This window comes from Denticeps clupeoides, chromosome 6 (genome assembly GCF_900700375.1).
Source record: "Denticeps clupeoides chromosome 6, fDenClu1.1, whole genome shotgun sequence".
NCBI lineage: Eukaryota > Metazoa > Chordata > Actinopteri > Clupeiformes > Denticipitidae > Denticeps > Denticeps clupeoides.
Genome location: NC_041712.1, coordinates 10,596,196 through 10,609,652, shown reverse-complemented (window position 1 = coordinate 10,609,652; position 13,457 = coordinate 10,596,196). Strand labels below are relative to the sequence as shown.

Here is a 13,457-nt window from a genome sequence, read left to right as displayed (position 1 = left end):
ATGTTTGCAGTTGCCTATACTGAAAAAAGTTGAAGAATGCATTTAATATTGACATCCTCATTCAATTTCCAATGCTGAGTTAGAAACAATGCCTCTTGGTCATGTAAAATACGTTTACATTTTACATTTACAGCATTTATCTGGCGCCCTTATCCAAAGTGACTTACAATCAGTAGTTACAGGGACAGTCACCCTGTAGCAATTTCGGGTTAAGTGTCTAGTTCAGGGACACAATGGTAGTAAGTGGGATTTGAACCGGGGTCTTCTGGTTCATAGGCAAGTGTGTTACCCACTAGGCTACAACCACCCATAAAAAAATCCAAATAAACAGTCAGAGCAAAGTGTCATTGGTTACAATAGATTTAGGATACGTATATCAACAGGTAGATCTTAAATACAGCAGAATGTATCAAGATTTATCTGGATTTTGTCAAATTCTGTGACATTGGCATTACAACTGGACCCAGCAGAACTGGTCACATAAGAATTAAATAAGACTTCTTTGTACTGAACCTCACCATGTTTGGCATGAAATGAGGGGTGCATAAAAGGAATCCTGTTATGGATCACTTATGCTTTGTGGGCTTTTTGACTTCCAGTGGTCCAGAAAATTGCTTTTCATGATATAATAATAATCATTTTCATCGTGGAAGTGCAATGCAAATGACTTTCTATTTGAAAGATGAAAAACATGCCCAACATGCTCACCCATCAGTACAGGAGGCATTTGCACCAACACTATAACCGTGGTACGAACAGAAATATGGTTTCATCGGAAGATGTGTGTCACAAGTTCGTATATCAGCCAATTGATCCACTCTTGATCCAATCTAGTCCTAAAAAGATATGACTAATTAGCATAGTCCTGGCGTGGATTGAACTCGTGATGGATTTAATTTAGGGTTCCGTCCCTTTAAATCTCTAACAGCAGTTGAGGGCGGGCCGGGAAGTCACGTGACCAAACATTACGCCACGACGAAGCAAAGCTTTTACGGGCCTGCATTTTATCGATGTATTTGTTGGTTTATTGCACGAATTGGCGATGGAAAAGCGGGGTCTGTTGTTAAAAACTCGAAACGAAAAGAAAGCCCGTAACGCGCATGCGCGTGGTCGTCGGAGTTTTGTAACGTTTTCATAAGCGGTGCGATTTGCGGGTTATTTTCGCACTTGACAATGGAAAGGCCCACGAAGAGACGAAGGGTGTCGGGTGCCGGGAAGTCAGAAGATTCTCAACCCGAGAGCAAGAAGTTAAAAAGAGAAAAGGGACAGAAAGTTAAGACTTGTGAGTCGTTACAGGTCGTCTGGAGACGAGATCCTGATCTGTTTCATGTTCGTGGTGTTACGTTCCTGTGTGTTATCTGGGTTATTAATCATCACCTCTTCTGGGTTATAAGTCTAGAAATCGGCGTCCCTGAGATACTGAAGATTCCACGTGTGGCCCGTATTCATGCTGTCGGGCCACTGTGGATAATTAAGAATAATTAATAATAATAGTATTGACTGCACAGCCTGGTAATGCTCTTCTGCTTCACTCTGTTGCAGCACAAAGACACAAAATGAATTCATCCGCAGCAAAGAAACAAGGAGGGAAGCACAAGGGCAAGAAGAAGAAGAGACCAACAAGCAGATCGAAATTATCTCGTGGGCCTGAGAGGGTCAAGAAGAAGCACGATGGCGCTGGGAGGTCTTCCGCCGTGAAGAAAAATGAGAAAGGACAACTTGTTTTCAAAGGTGTTCTGTTGTGCTCCAGTGAAATGGGCAGAAAATCGAGTTTTTACAGCAGCCATAAATCTTTTGTATCTCTTTTCAAGACTTCCCAGACTTCAAGCCAAATATGACCCCTAAGGAGGTCCTTCAAGCCGGAAGTTTTGGTGGAACCTACTTCAGACCCATTTATTCCAGCATCACAAGTAAGCATGCCCCCCCCCCCCCCCCCCCCCCCCCAAGCGTCTTCATGCCACGTTTCAGATATTCAGTCGGGTTTGTCCACTCACTGCGGCATGTTCTTCAGAACAGCAATACAAAGGCGTGTGGAAGGAACTTCCGGAAGACTGGCTAGAAGGCCTGGATATAAACAGGCAGGTGAGGGCTCCTACCTTGGAGGTGTGCGAGCGTATTGTGAGGATATCGATATAAAACTATATCGCGCTGAATCAGGCTTGTGGACAGTATTCCATTTTGGGCCACTGAGAATTTCCTTTGTCACATGCTCCTAGGTGGCTTCACCGACGTACAGGGAAGGTGTCAACACCTATAAGGTGAAGTGTGGCGGCAGTCTCCAGATGTGGGAGAGCAGCGGCTGGATCGTGGCCCAGGATCCATACGGCTGGTTTCACTGGTACTGCAGGTTCGAAACAGCACACTTCTTCATGGAAACAAAATTACGGAAAAAACAGAGTTTTAACAGGGTTTAGCCCTGGGGGGAGACGGAGAGTGTTATGTGTGTTTAGGTAAGAGGCCACCAGATTCTGCATGAAAGCGAGATCATAGTGCATTCCAAGCTGAAGCCGTTGAAGAGGCACATGGACGTTCCTGGTCACTGGGTGGGGACAGGAGTTCCTGTGCGTGACTTGCTGTAAGCTGCAAATTGCGTGTAGAATTTAACGAGTTTTATCTGATAAACAAGTCTCCTTGTGACTTGCCAGGGGGAAAGGGTGCTTGTAGGATTGTAGGATTTGCTTGTAGTCTGAGACTTGAAAGCCTTTCCAAAAGCGCCAGATGTCCCTGTTGTCAGCGAGGTGACTTTTTAGCCTTTGCCCGTCTGACTTTCTTGCCAGTCTGTAAGTCGCAGTGTCTGAGTGCATTGCAGATTCTTATCACCTATCACCAGACCTCTCCAGTCAATGGTTGGCACCCGTTAATGTTTTTAACAATGCACCGTCTCTGTTCCAAGGTATTTAACAAGATGGCAAACTCAGCAGTGTTGCCATAGTAACATGCTGAGTCAAGTCCCTGCTTCAGGTGGTTATTTCCCACCACATTATGAAATTAAACCCTTTCCGCCCCCATGTTGCAGATAATGGCTTGCACGTACCGTTTTTCTCGAAGGTTTTACCAGGGACGCCGCACAGAGGACGACGGCCGTCAGATTAGCCGATGGGCTAAATGTGCAGGAGTGAAAGGCCGCTGGAGACGCAACCTCATCACCAAAGTGGTGAGAGCTGGCTACAAATACGACAACCCTGCGGTCTCGCCTGTTGTCAGGCAGACGTTGCAGCACTGGGCCTACAGTCTCACGGAAGAAGACTTCACAGAAGGAGCAAAGAGGGTCAAACTGACCTAATCTGAGACGAAGTGGTTTTATTATTGCAGTTTATACATGATTATATGCAGTTAGCGATGTCTATTCAAATGTCAAACATTTATACAAAGTTTAGCATACAATAGCAAAAATTGTTTGTTGAAATGGCATGTAATGTAATTTTTGCAAAAGGTTGTGAATGTATAGGTGTATGTTGGTGGTTTGCATGCTTCATGTCCACATCCTCCCTTTTATAGGGGAAGGTCACTGTCACAGGATAAAAATGATCACATACAACAATACTATAGCATCTCTGAACAGGACTGAGCCGTTGGGTGTAATAAAATGAGGTAAATCACACACTAGTGCCTTTAGTTAAATAGTCTTAAGTACAATCTCTGCCACCATCAAACATAAGAATCTAGTGATTCTCATGCGAACAGAAATAACACACACAGTATTGCCTCAAAATGGAAGTAGGAATTTATTTGAAGCTGTTTGAAAAATCTGGTTGAGAAAATGAGTGACAAAATGAACATTTACTAAATCTATAAAAAGTACACAATTCAGAAGAATACAAAAAGGGGCACAAAAATAAATCTACACAAATCTGAGCTGTACACTTGTGGTACAGGACTCAACTGAACAAAACCCTAATAAAAAAAATTAGGAGGGATGTAAAAAAAAGAAAAAAGTCCACAGTATGAAGTAGTTAAAAATATTTAACAGTATGGAAAATATTCTTAATTAAAATAAAAAAAAAAAAAAAAGGTAATAGTTTGCCATGATCTCAGAATCGACGCCGCTTGTTGGGGCCAAAGTCGGCAGGCCCCGGAGGGCCACGAGGGAAACCCATGGGGCCAGCAGCACCAGACATAGCACTGTTCCCTCCAACACCCTGTGAAAGAGGATACAAAAGTTGAATGAGTCTACTAAAGTTAAACTGCTGGGTTAGGGTTACTAACCCTAGCTCTTTTCCTGCAGACAGTGATGCAAGGTGGGGCTGGACTGTAGAGTTCCACTGCACTGCAGTTGCACAGTGGTGGACTACTAGGTTGCCGGGTCGAACCGCGAAAGTAGCACTGAGCAAAGTACGGTCCCCACACACTGCGCCTTTCATGGCTGCCCACTGTACACTTAGGGTGATTGTTAAAAGCAGAGGACATCTTGTGTGCAGTGTTTCACAATGACAATCACTTCACTTTCAAAGAGTTCAGAACAGCCCAGTCTGGAGGTTACCTCATTAGCAGGCATGTTGCCTGGCCCTGCAGAAAGAAGACCTCCTGCTAAAGGGTTCCTGCTCATCACAGGTCCTAAAACAGAACAGAACATACATAAATGTCATATTCTACAAAAAAAAATAATAATAATTCAATCAAATTTCATCTGAACATTCACAGAAAAAGTGATTGGAGCAGCACCACTGTGTTTTCATTCAGCAACTAGGGACCTCACCTGGCATGTGCATCCTCAGATCTTGTTCCCTCTGTTGAACAGAAGAAGAAGAAAAAAAATCCATAAAGATACTGCAGTAAATAGCCATCTCTGCTTAGTGCTGAATAAAAACCACGGAGCTCTCAACACTCAGCAATCAGGACCATAGACAGCGACCTTTACTATTCAGTCACGCAACAACTAACTGGAAAGGGAATCTGGAAATAGCTCGATATCCTCCATTTGACCCTATACAGACTTTTTAACATATGGAAACGTACCGTTTCCGGATCTAGTTAAACAACTGAGAAAGCCTCATCATCCTTGATGTTTCAGTTGACAGTTCATGTCAGAGCACAAACCACTGAAGTCAAAGGAATTGTCTGTAGACCTCCGAGACAGGACTGTGTCGAGACAAATCTGGGGACTGTTACAGAAACATTTCTGCTACTTTAAAGGTCCCAATGAGCACAGTGGCCTCCATCATTAAGTGGAAAAAGTCCAAAGGACTCTTCAGCCATCTAAACTGAGTGATCAAGGAGAAAAGGGCCTTAGTCAGAGGTGACCAAGAACCTGACTGTCATTCTGTCAGAGCATAGTGGTCCTCTGTGGACAGAGGGCACTTTCTACAAGGACAGCTATCTCTGTAGCAATCCACCAATCTGGCCTGTATGGTAGGGAAGAGGGAAGCAGTCCTTAGTAAAAGGCACATGGCAGCCTGCCTGGACTGCCAAAAGACACCTGAAGGACTCTCAGAAACAATTCTCTGGTCTGATGAGACAAAGAATGAACTGGTGTGAATGCCAGGGGTCACAATTGGAGGATGGCAAATACCATCCCTACATTAAAGCATGGTGGTGGCAGCATCATGCTGTGGGGATGTTTTTCACCTGTAGGAACTGGGAGACTAGTCGAAATAGAGGGAAAGATGACTGCAGCAACGTAGAGAGACGTCCTGGATGAAAACCTGCTCCAGAACACTCTTGAACTCATCTTTCAGCAGGACAGCAACAGCTGATCTTTCTCTGAATGTCCAGAAATCTACAACATGACATTATCTAACCAGCATTTGTGGCATCAAAGGGAGTGCGGACAGAACACAGAACGCGGTGAGGTGCCACTGAGCAAATTACCGTCCCCACACACTGCTACCCGGGCGCCTGTCATGGCTGCCCACTGCTCACCAAAAGGTGATGGTTAAAAGCAGAGGACACATTTAGTCACCGGGTGCTGTGCTGCAGTGTTTCACAATGACAGTCACTTCACTTTCAAATAGTCCACACAGGTGTACGAGGCCTTAACTCTTGTATTTGAAAATATGTGACCATGTAGAAAATGTATGGGCTGCATCATGAGGCATCAATCTGAAGGCATTGATAATCGTAATCGAATCATGAGACCAGTGAAGGTTAACACCTCTATTGAAAGGTGCTGCAAACACGTACTGAATATGCATGTACCAGGGTGGTAGTGGCCACAGGTTCAAACCCCACATGATTCAGTTTTATAATAGTTAAGTTCACTTTTCTCATCTTGTCATTATGGAGTATTGTGAGTAAATTAGAATTCTGAGAGAAAAAACAATTCATTGTGGATGAGGCTGCAACATAAAATGTGGAAAACGTGATGTGCTTTGAATTCATTCCAAATGCACTGTAACATACTAAACTACTATAACTCCTAGATTACTAGCATTTTTGCCTAGTTTGCTTTTTTGTTTGTAATTTATTATAAAGTGATAAAGTGAAGTGATTGTCACATGTGATACACAGCAGCACAGCACACGGTGCACAGAGTGAAATTTGTCCTCTGCATTTAACCCATCACCCTGAGTGGCACCCGGGGAGCAGTGTGTGGGGACGGTGCTTTGCTCAGTGGCACCTCAGAGGATCGGGATTCGATCTGGCAACCTTCTGATTACAGGGCCACTTCCTTAACCGCTAGGCCACCACGGCCCCTATATTCGGTTTTATTATATAATAAAAAAAATGCAAGACCCATAAATGACTAGAGTGTATGTTACACCCCTGCTTTTAAGTCATATCTTGCAGGTTGGGACCCAAAGGCTACAGATGACTGAAATCGGTCATTACATAAAACAGAACCACAAAATGACCACAACCTTAACAACTCACACTCTCTGGGAAGTTGCCTCCCTTGAATGCTCCATCCTGCTGCCTCCTCATGAGGTCATCACTGTGGAGGCCCATCTCCTCCTCACGCCGCCGCCGTTCCTCCTCCTGGCGTAGCTCCTGCTGCTTCCTCTTTTGTAGCTCCTGGTTATGTAACTCCTCCATGCGCCTCAGTTCTTCCTGGCGCCTCAGAAGATCTGCAAGCAACACACAAGATGAACTTGAGAAAGAATCCTATTCATAAAGAGCCCTCAAATACAAAAAGGAATTCATTTTGTTTTTTTAGGGGTGATTGTACCCAAGTGAGTGAAACACTCACCTATAAACCTGAAGACCACAAAGTCACAGGTTCAAACCCCACTTACTACCATTGTACTACCATTGTGGGCAAGATACTGACTAGTGGTGGCCTAGTGGGTAAGAAAACAAACCGGTAATCAGAAGGTTGCCGGTTCAAATCCCAAACAGCCAAGGTGCCACTTAGGTGTCACTGAGCAAAGCACCGTCCCCACACGCTGCTCCCGGGCGCCTGTCATGACTGCTCACTGCTCACCAAGGTTGATGGTTAAAAGCAGAGGACACATTTTGTTGTGTCATCGTGTACTGTGCTGCAGTGTATCACAATATCAATCACTTCACTTTCAACCCAGAGTTGCTCCAGGGGGACTGTTCCTCATAAATGCCTTTTCTATGTAAATTAATTTAGCCCTTGTAAACAACTGTCGATGGGCGAAATTTTTAAAGAAACTGGTACAGTTTCTAACCAATTCTAACAATTTAGAAAAGTGCCTCTGATTAAAAACTTGGCTGAACAATTCAAGACAAAAAGGTAGGGAGGTAATGTTGGGGAGGTATAGCTGTCTTCGAAACAGAAGGTGCAATTACTAGCACTAAAGAAAATAATAAGGAGGTGGGCATCTCACCGCACCAGTCGTGCCTGAAGGGATGGCACCCTTTTAATTTACTATCTGTATCCTAAACTGTGACTCCATAAAGTCTACAGTCACAACTACAGTCCATCCTAAATGTCTCCTGGCAACAATGGAAAAACACTGGAAAACAAAAATAAATAAATAAATAAATAAATACAATAATAATTATAGGATGAAAGGTGAAAGCACAATTTTAACATCTGCAACCTCTCCAAATAGGTCAGTGCGAACTTGTTGCACTGTTCAGACCGTGAATACCGTATCAACTACGTTGTACGCGTGCAGTATGAAGCATGAACGTGTGTTTTTGTTACAAAATACTACGATTAACAACCGAGAACAAATTCAAACAGCGATAGCTCGGCATCATGTGTTCTGTGGTGCTGAAGACGTACCCTGCCTCATCAGCATGACCTGGTGCTCATGGCGAGCCGCCTCCATCTCAGTCTCTAGCTTCTCCTGAGCTTCCTTAATGTTACGATCCACCTGATCAAACTGCTGCTTCTCCATCTCCAGGAGGGCCTTCCAACGCATGGCATACTCGTACTCGAAAGTGCCTGGCTGCGCGAAGCGTGGCATCTGCTCCCTCTCCCTGATAAATGTTAGCAAATTCAGAGGGTGAAGATAGATGATTACATCACAGATGCTGCTTTCTTTTTCCAAATGGTCATGACGGCCAGGAACTGAAGAGAGCCCACACTTCATGGTATACACCTGTACTGTTTGAAAATTCAGACAGGACGCCCATGCAGGCTTGAGGACCACACCTGCATCTGAAATCTACTAAATGTAAGGCATACATGCACATTTCATGCAATCCAAACGTTTGTATTTTTATATTTTCTTGTGTAAAGAAAAGCAGAGTGTTTGCTGTTAGAATTGTTGTTAAATCAAATATAAAAAAAGGTATTGATTCAAGATCCACTTACTTGTGATAATTTTGGTTTTTGTTAATGAGTTTTTCAGGCAGTCCCTCATCATCATCTAATTGCTCCATGGGCTCCACGGTAACAGGCCGAGGAAATCTAAAAATTCCAAAAAGTTATATAACAGTCAACAAATAACAATAGTAATAATAATAATAATATTTTTAAAAATGGGCTTACGCCGTGAGGAGAAATGCCCCATCCATACAGCGGTCCAGAGCTTTCCGTGCGGCAGGTTTAGATGTGTACTCGACAATTCCCTTGCCTGTGGGACGTCCACGATCATCCACAACCACAATGGCTCTCTCCACCTGGCCAAAAACGGAGAAGGCCTCTTCCAGCAGCTCATTGGAGACAAACTGGGGCAGGTTTTTTACTGCAAGGGCGGCTCCATGAGTAGCAAATCGCACCCGTATTTGTCGGCCACGGAACTGTGTGTTGTCTAGCTCAGCTTTGGCAATGTCAGCCAGTGTTTTGGTTTCCTGTAAAAATTATGCACGCAGAAAAACCAACTGAGTGTTCCCAATGCAGCATATTACAACAAGCAAAGTGAGTATTACTGAAAAATTGATAGTGAACTAAAGCGGGAACCAGCTAATTTAGAAATCCTCAAATACACCATATCCACCATGCATCCACTTACCAGTCTAATGAACCCAAAGCCTCTCTCCTTGCTGATAAATATCTCTGATGGCGTACCATACTTGGAGAAGAGTTTTTCCACATCCTGCTCGGTCACTCCGGACGGCAGGTTTCCCACAAACAGTCTGCTGCGCTGAGTATATGTCTTTTCACCAGGCTTCCGAAAATTCTGCAGGTCTATGGTAAAGGAAGCATCTAGAGAAAATCAGATTTGACATACAAATCAACAAAGTTAAAGCCGGAGACCCGAGTCTTTGTTCTAAGGTAGCCCTCGTTGACAACAGCCACATCTTAACACCGTTAACTATTCACACAGCAGTCAGGTAACAGTGGGCGCGTCTGCAAACACTGCAGCCGCCCAGCATATGGATGGATGACGTAGCATTGCATGATTATAAATAGATTATTAATTCATCCCAGAGGACATTCACACTTTACAGCACTTAACTTACAAATAGACAAAAGTTCACCTGGACAGAACGTACATATTACACACCATATAGTAAACAGGGGAACTTAAGGGGTGTGCTAGTGTGGTCTAAGAAAGTTCAACACTTGCAGCATCTTCATCTAACTTGTCATATAGCAATGCCTCAAGAAATTCTGCAATAGAACATTGAAAGCTATTTAAATATTTTTATTTGTGTACCAAAGAGAAACACGTTTTGAAAGCATTTTCCTTGGCTGACGCAGTCCCAAGCAAAAGCAATGTTCTGAGAAGTGGGATAAATTATTGATAAGTTCTATTCTTTTCCATTTGGCAAAAAGGGAGGACAGAAGGATCCCCCTTCTTAGGACCCCATCAAAGTCAGAGACCTGGGTTGTGTTGTGCAGTACTCACTGGCGCTAATCTGGTCTTTATTGTCCGAATGCTGCCCATTGCTGTCCCCTGCGCCCTGATTCCTCTGCTGCTCCTGAAAATTGTTCTGTCTCTGTGGCACATGATTCTGGTGCTCAGGCCTCGGTCCTCTGTTGCCTTGCATCTGATCAAGTCAAGGAGAAAAACAGAAACGTATATATGTGCATTAATGAATTCAACGAGCGCAAGAATTTATGATGCTGACTGTTCCTGCCTGTTCAGCATTAGTGTGCTGAAGGCTGCAGCCCCCGATAAACGTGCGAAACAATGATGATCGTCACGGACCGCCATTACGGTGTAAACTAGCCAAGCACGATACCGCAGGACTAAAATCAACGAGGGAAAGAAACGAAGCAATGTTCATCACCGCATGAACACCCATCCCTGGTACTCGGGAACGTTAATAAACCAGGCCATTATCGTCCTTCCGCCAGTTCGCTCGCACAAATGTGACGGCTAACGCTAATTAGCATACACCCCGGGGTTTCTAAATAATGTAACGTTGCGTAAAAACAACTAAATTACAGGGTAAAATCAGGGTGGGGGAGAACTTAATCAACAACAGTGATTTGTGTATATGAAAATTCCTGGTCCCGCTTACCTTACGGTACAGTTCACGACACAGCAGGGGGAAAGAACGGCAATCGGTGCGCTAGCGGGACGATAGCTCGGATGCTACAAAGAGAAATAAAAAAAAGGCCTTGGCAACCTAACATTGGGGGCGAGGAGTTACTGGTCGGTGATTGGCCAACTCTTCAAGCAGCGAGCGGCGGGTGTAAAAACAGCCGTTTCATTGGTGGAATGGATTTTCAAACTGCCCAAGAGGAAGTGACGCAGAAAGGTAGTGCGACCCGCAATTTCAGCCCGGCCACTGAGTTTGGCTGGGCAGGGTGCGCCACCCGTGCATTCATCTTTTTTTTTTCCTCCCTCAAAAAATGGCAAAACAGAAAGATACAAAATTTTATTCAGATCTGTATAATATTGCATACATGTACTGCAATGTTTAGTAGATACCCTTTTTTAAAGGACTTCGTTGAACAGTCTGAACATGTCAGTAAACATGCTTTTCTGTCACAATCATTCTTTTTTGATTAAATTAATGATCATAATGATCACAATCAGATGAGAAAATCTGACGAGACTTCTTGACCAGCTCAGTGGTTCCAATCAAATACATGAGAGCAGACATAACCCGCATTTTAGTGAAAATGGTCAGAAAAGGTCACAATTTTATTTTTTTTTAATCATGAACCTCATCACACAAATAAAAAAGGATGTAATAAAGATCATCTGATGGAGGCTTTTCGTAGATAAATGTGGGATCTGTTTAGTAGACACAGTGTAAAAGCGTGCAATAAGACTGTCAACTGCACAGTGATCTGGTTCTCGGGCAAGAGACATTTCTTTATATAAAGAGACTGGATAAAAAGCACAGATTACTGAGATAATTATTGAAGAAATGTGACAGACAGTAAATACCTCGATCGATCCAAATACAGTCAGTATCCCTCCCCACAGAAAGGGCAGCTCATGTACCTCAAAGCTTGTTCTGTAAAAACAGAACACAATGTGATTAATCAGTGAACAACCAGAGGGGGATCAGTAAGGACTCCCTCTGGATTCAAATACTACTCACCAGATCGCTTTCATTTAGTTGGTTTAAGCAAAGGTTACTCAGCACAAACCAGAACAAAATATGTAGTGTCACAGGGTTCACTGCTTGGTTCTTTTATCGTTCTTATTGTACTTTTATATGTTGCCTCGTGAACACTTGGCCTCGTGAACACTCTGTCTAAAAGACAGAGGCTGGATGACCTGCAACTTCCTTATGCTTAATTCTGACTGAAGTGTTAGTGACTGGTCCTTCCGGTGCTAGACAGAACATAGATTGGACTGCAATAGCTCCTGTAATATTTGGCGCCGGCCCGTAATTTGATTGTCACATTCAAAACATTTCCAGGACGGCTTACTTCAACCCAAGAAATAGTGCTACAGTTATGAAATTCCTGATGTGATGCATCATAGCATCTGGACTAGACTACTGTAACTCTCTGTTTTCAGGTTGCTCTGCTGTTTCACCGAATAAGCTCCAGACATTTCAAAACCCAGCAGCGAGAGAAAATATGAACACATTAATCCTGTACTGTCATCACTGCACTGACCTCCATTCATTTAAGATTAACATGGGCAGTGGTGACCTAGCAGTTAAGGAAGTGGACTCAAAAATAAGGGTCCACTAAGGGTTATGGGTTAAATGCATTTCATTTTGTCCACCATGTGCTGTGCCAAGCTGTGTATCATAATGATAGTTACATTCACTTAAAAAAAAAAAAAAAACTTCTCACTTCTAAAGCTTACTTACTAGTCTCTTATAACCCACCACAGTCTGTTGTCCCTCGTGTACTCAACGTCACTGGAAACTGGAAACAGAATATTTGTTATAGAGCTCCAAAAGTATGGAACTACCCAAGCCAAAAACTTGCCTTTATAGTCACACTTTTATTCAACACTCTCTTCAATGAAAATGTAACCCTTACATAATGTCTTTTTAAGGTAGTCACTCCGGGTAAATATGACATTATCATGTCACGTGACATAGATGGTCTCCAAAGTCATCTGCTGATACCTGACTGGAACTCTGATCCTTTAAATGTACTTCCGAAGCATAACACAAAACTGGATTCTGCAATAACCTGGACATATCCCACACAACACTGTCGTTTGATACGAAGAACCCAGGGTCATCCAGTTCTGACCACAGAAGGGTGAGTTCCCCTTTCTGAGCCTTGGTTCCTCTCAAGGTTCCCTCCTATTTGTTCTTGCCACAGTTTTTTTTTTTTTAATGTGAAATGCTTTGTGCCAATCTAACCCGAAAACATCTGAATATGCATCTGGCTGCGTTGTAGACAACAATTTGCACCATGCATCATCATTTAGCCACTAGGTGGCATCAAAAGCTTTGAGTTGAACACAGATACAGGAAAGTCGGTCCCATGTCCATCTGTCCACAAATTTATGAGATGATTATTAATCTGGAAGAGCAATCTTACAAGTCATCTTTATTATGCAAGTGCTGCCTGAAAAATGATTGCTGGATCACTTTCAATGGCCTTGACCTATTTTCAAGGTCACAGCCTTGTTCAGTGCCAAATGTCAGTCATCATGATTTGTTTAAAATAATGGCAAATTTGTTGCTGTACCCAGTCTAAATGAACAAATGCCTCTCGCATACAGGTCAGAGTGAGGTGATATGCACAAGAAAGAGAAAGTAGGTCAGGTGAAAAGTGAAGA

The 13,457-nt window shown here is 43.2% G+C and overlaps 2 protein-coding genes across 5 annotated transcripts; one reads left to right on the top strand and one right to left on the bottom strand.

Moving 5' to 3' along the window:
- The first annotated feature begins 942 nt into the window (after positions 1-942).
- Positions 943-3,621, top strand: LOC114791975 (uncharacterized). 3 transcript variants are annotated; one of them, XM_028982603.1, is made up of 7 exons: positions 944-1,282; positions 1,543-1,731; positions 1,812-1,910; positions 2,012-2,082; positions 2,217-2,347; positions 2,894-2,961; positions 3,049-3,251. In XM_028982603.1, exons 1-7 carry the CDS (start codon positions 1,174-1,176, stop codon positions 3,117-3,119), a joined length of 738 nt encoding a protein of 245 aa, XP_028838436.1. In that variant the 5' UTR covers positions 944-1,173; the 3' UTR covers positions 3,120-3,251. The 3 variants fall into 3 exon arrangements, with proteins under 3 accessions (XP_028838435.1, XP_028838436.1, XP_028838434.1); XM_028982602.1 differs by lacking the exon at positions 2,894-2,961 and having other exon boundaries at positions 943-1,282; positions 2,017-2,078; positions 3,049-3,621; XM_028982601.1 differs by lacking the exon at positions 2,894-2,961 and having other exon boundaries at positions 3,049-3,621.
- Positions 3,622-3,701: 80 nt separating this feature from the next.
- nono (non-POU domain containing, octamer-binding) lies at positions 3,702-10,911 on the bottom strand. 2 transcript variants are annotated; one of them, XM_028982597.1, is made up of 10 exons: positions 10,768-10,911; positions 10,149-10,290; positions 9,309-9,502; positions 8,846-9,147; positions 8,669-8,764; positions 8,135-8,331; positions 6,811-7,004; positions 4,697-4,727; positions 4,481-4,554; positions 3,702-4,139 (listed from the first exon to the last, which is right to left on the bottom strand). In XM_028982597.1, the coding sequence occupies exons 2-10, from the start codon at positions 10,288-10,290 to the stop codon at positions 4,032-4,034; spliced, it is 1,338 nt and encodes a 445-aa protein (XP_028838430.1). In that variant the 5' UTR covers positions 10,768-10,911; the 3' UTR covers positions 3,702-4,031. The 2 variants fall into 2 exon arrangements, with proteins under 2 accessions (XP_028838430.1, XP_028838431.1); XM_028982598.1 differs by having other exon boundaries at positions 9,309-9,484.
- Between the last annotated feature and the right edge of the window lie 2,546 nt (positions 10,912-13,457).

What these genes read in the sequence shown, in the direction of transcription:
- LOC114791975 (XM_028982601.1), top strand. Translation starts at nt 1,174, where the DNA reads ATGGAAAGGCCCACGAAGAGACGAAGGGTGTCGGGTGCCGGGAAGTCA. An exon ending in AGGACAACTTGTTTTCAAAG is followed by an intron (nt 1,732 to 1,811) that starts GTGTTCTGTTGT and finishes TCTCTTTTCAAG; the next exon opens with ACTTCCCAGACTTCAAGCCA. An exon ending in GCCTGGATATAAACAGGCAG is followed by an intron (nt 2,083 to 2,216) that starts GTGAGGGCTCCT and finishes ACATGCTCCTAG; the next exon opens with GTGGCTTCACCGACGTACAG.
- nono (XM_028982597.1), bottom strand. Translation starts at nt 10,290, where the DNA reads ATGCAAGGCAACAGAGGACCGAGGCCTGAGCACCAGAATCATGTGCCA. An exon ending in GCTTTGGGTTCATTAGACTG is followed by an intron (nt 9,148 to 9,308) that starts GTAAGTGGATGC and finishes TAATTTTTACAG; the next exon opens with GAAACCAAAACACTGGCTGA. An exon ending in GGTCATGCTGATGAGGCAGG is followed by an intron (nt 7,005 to 8,134) that starts GTACGTCTTCAG and finishes TGTTGCTTGCAG; the next exon opens with ATCTTCTGAGGCGCCAGGAA.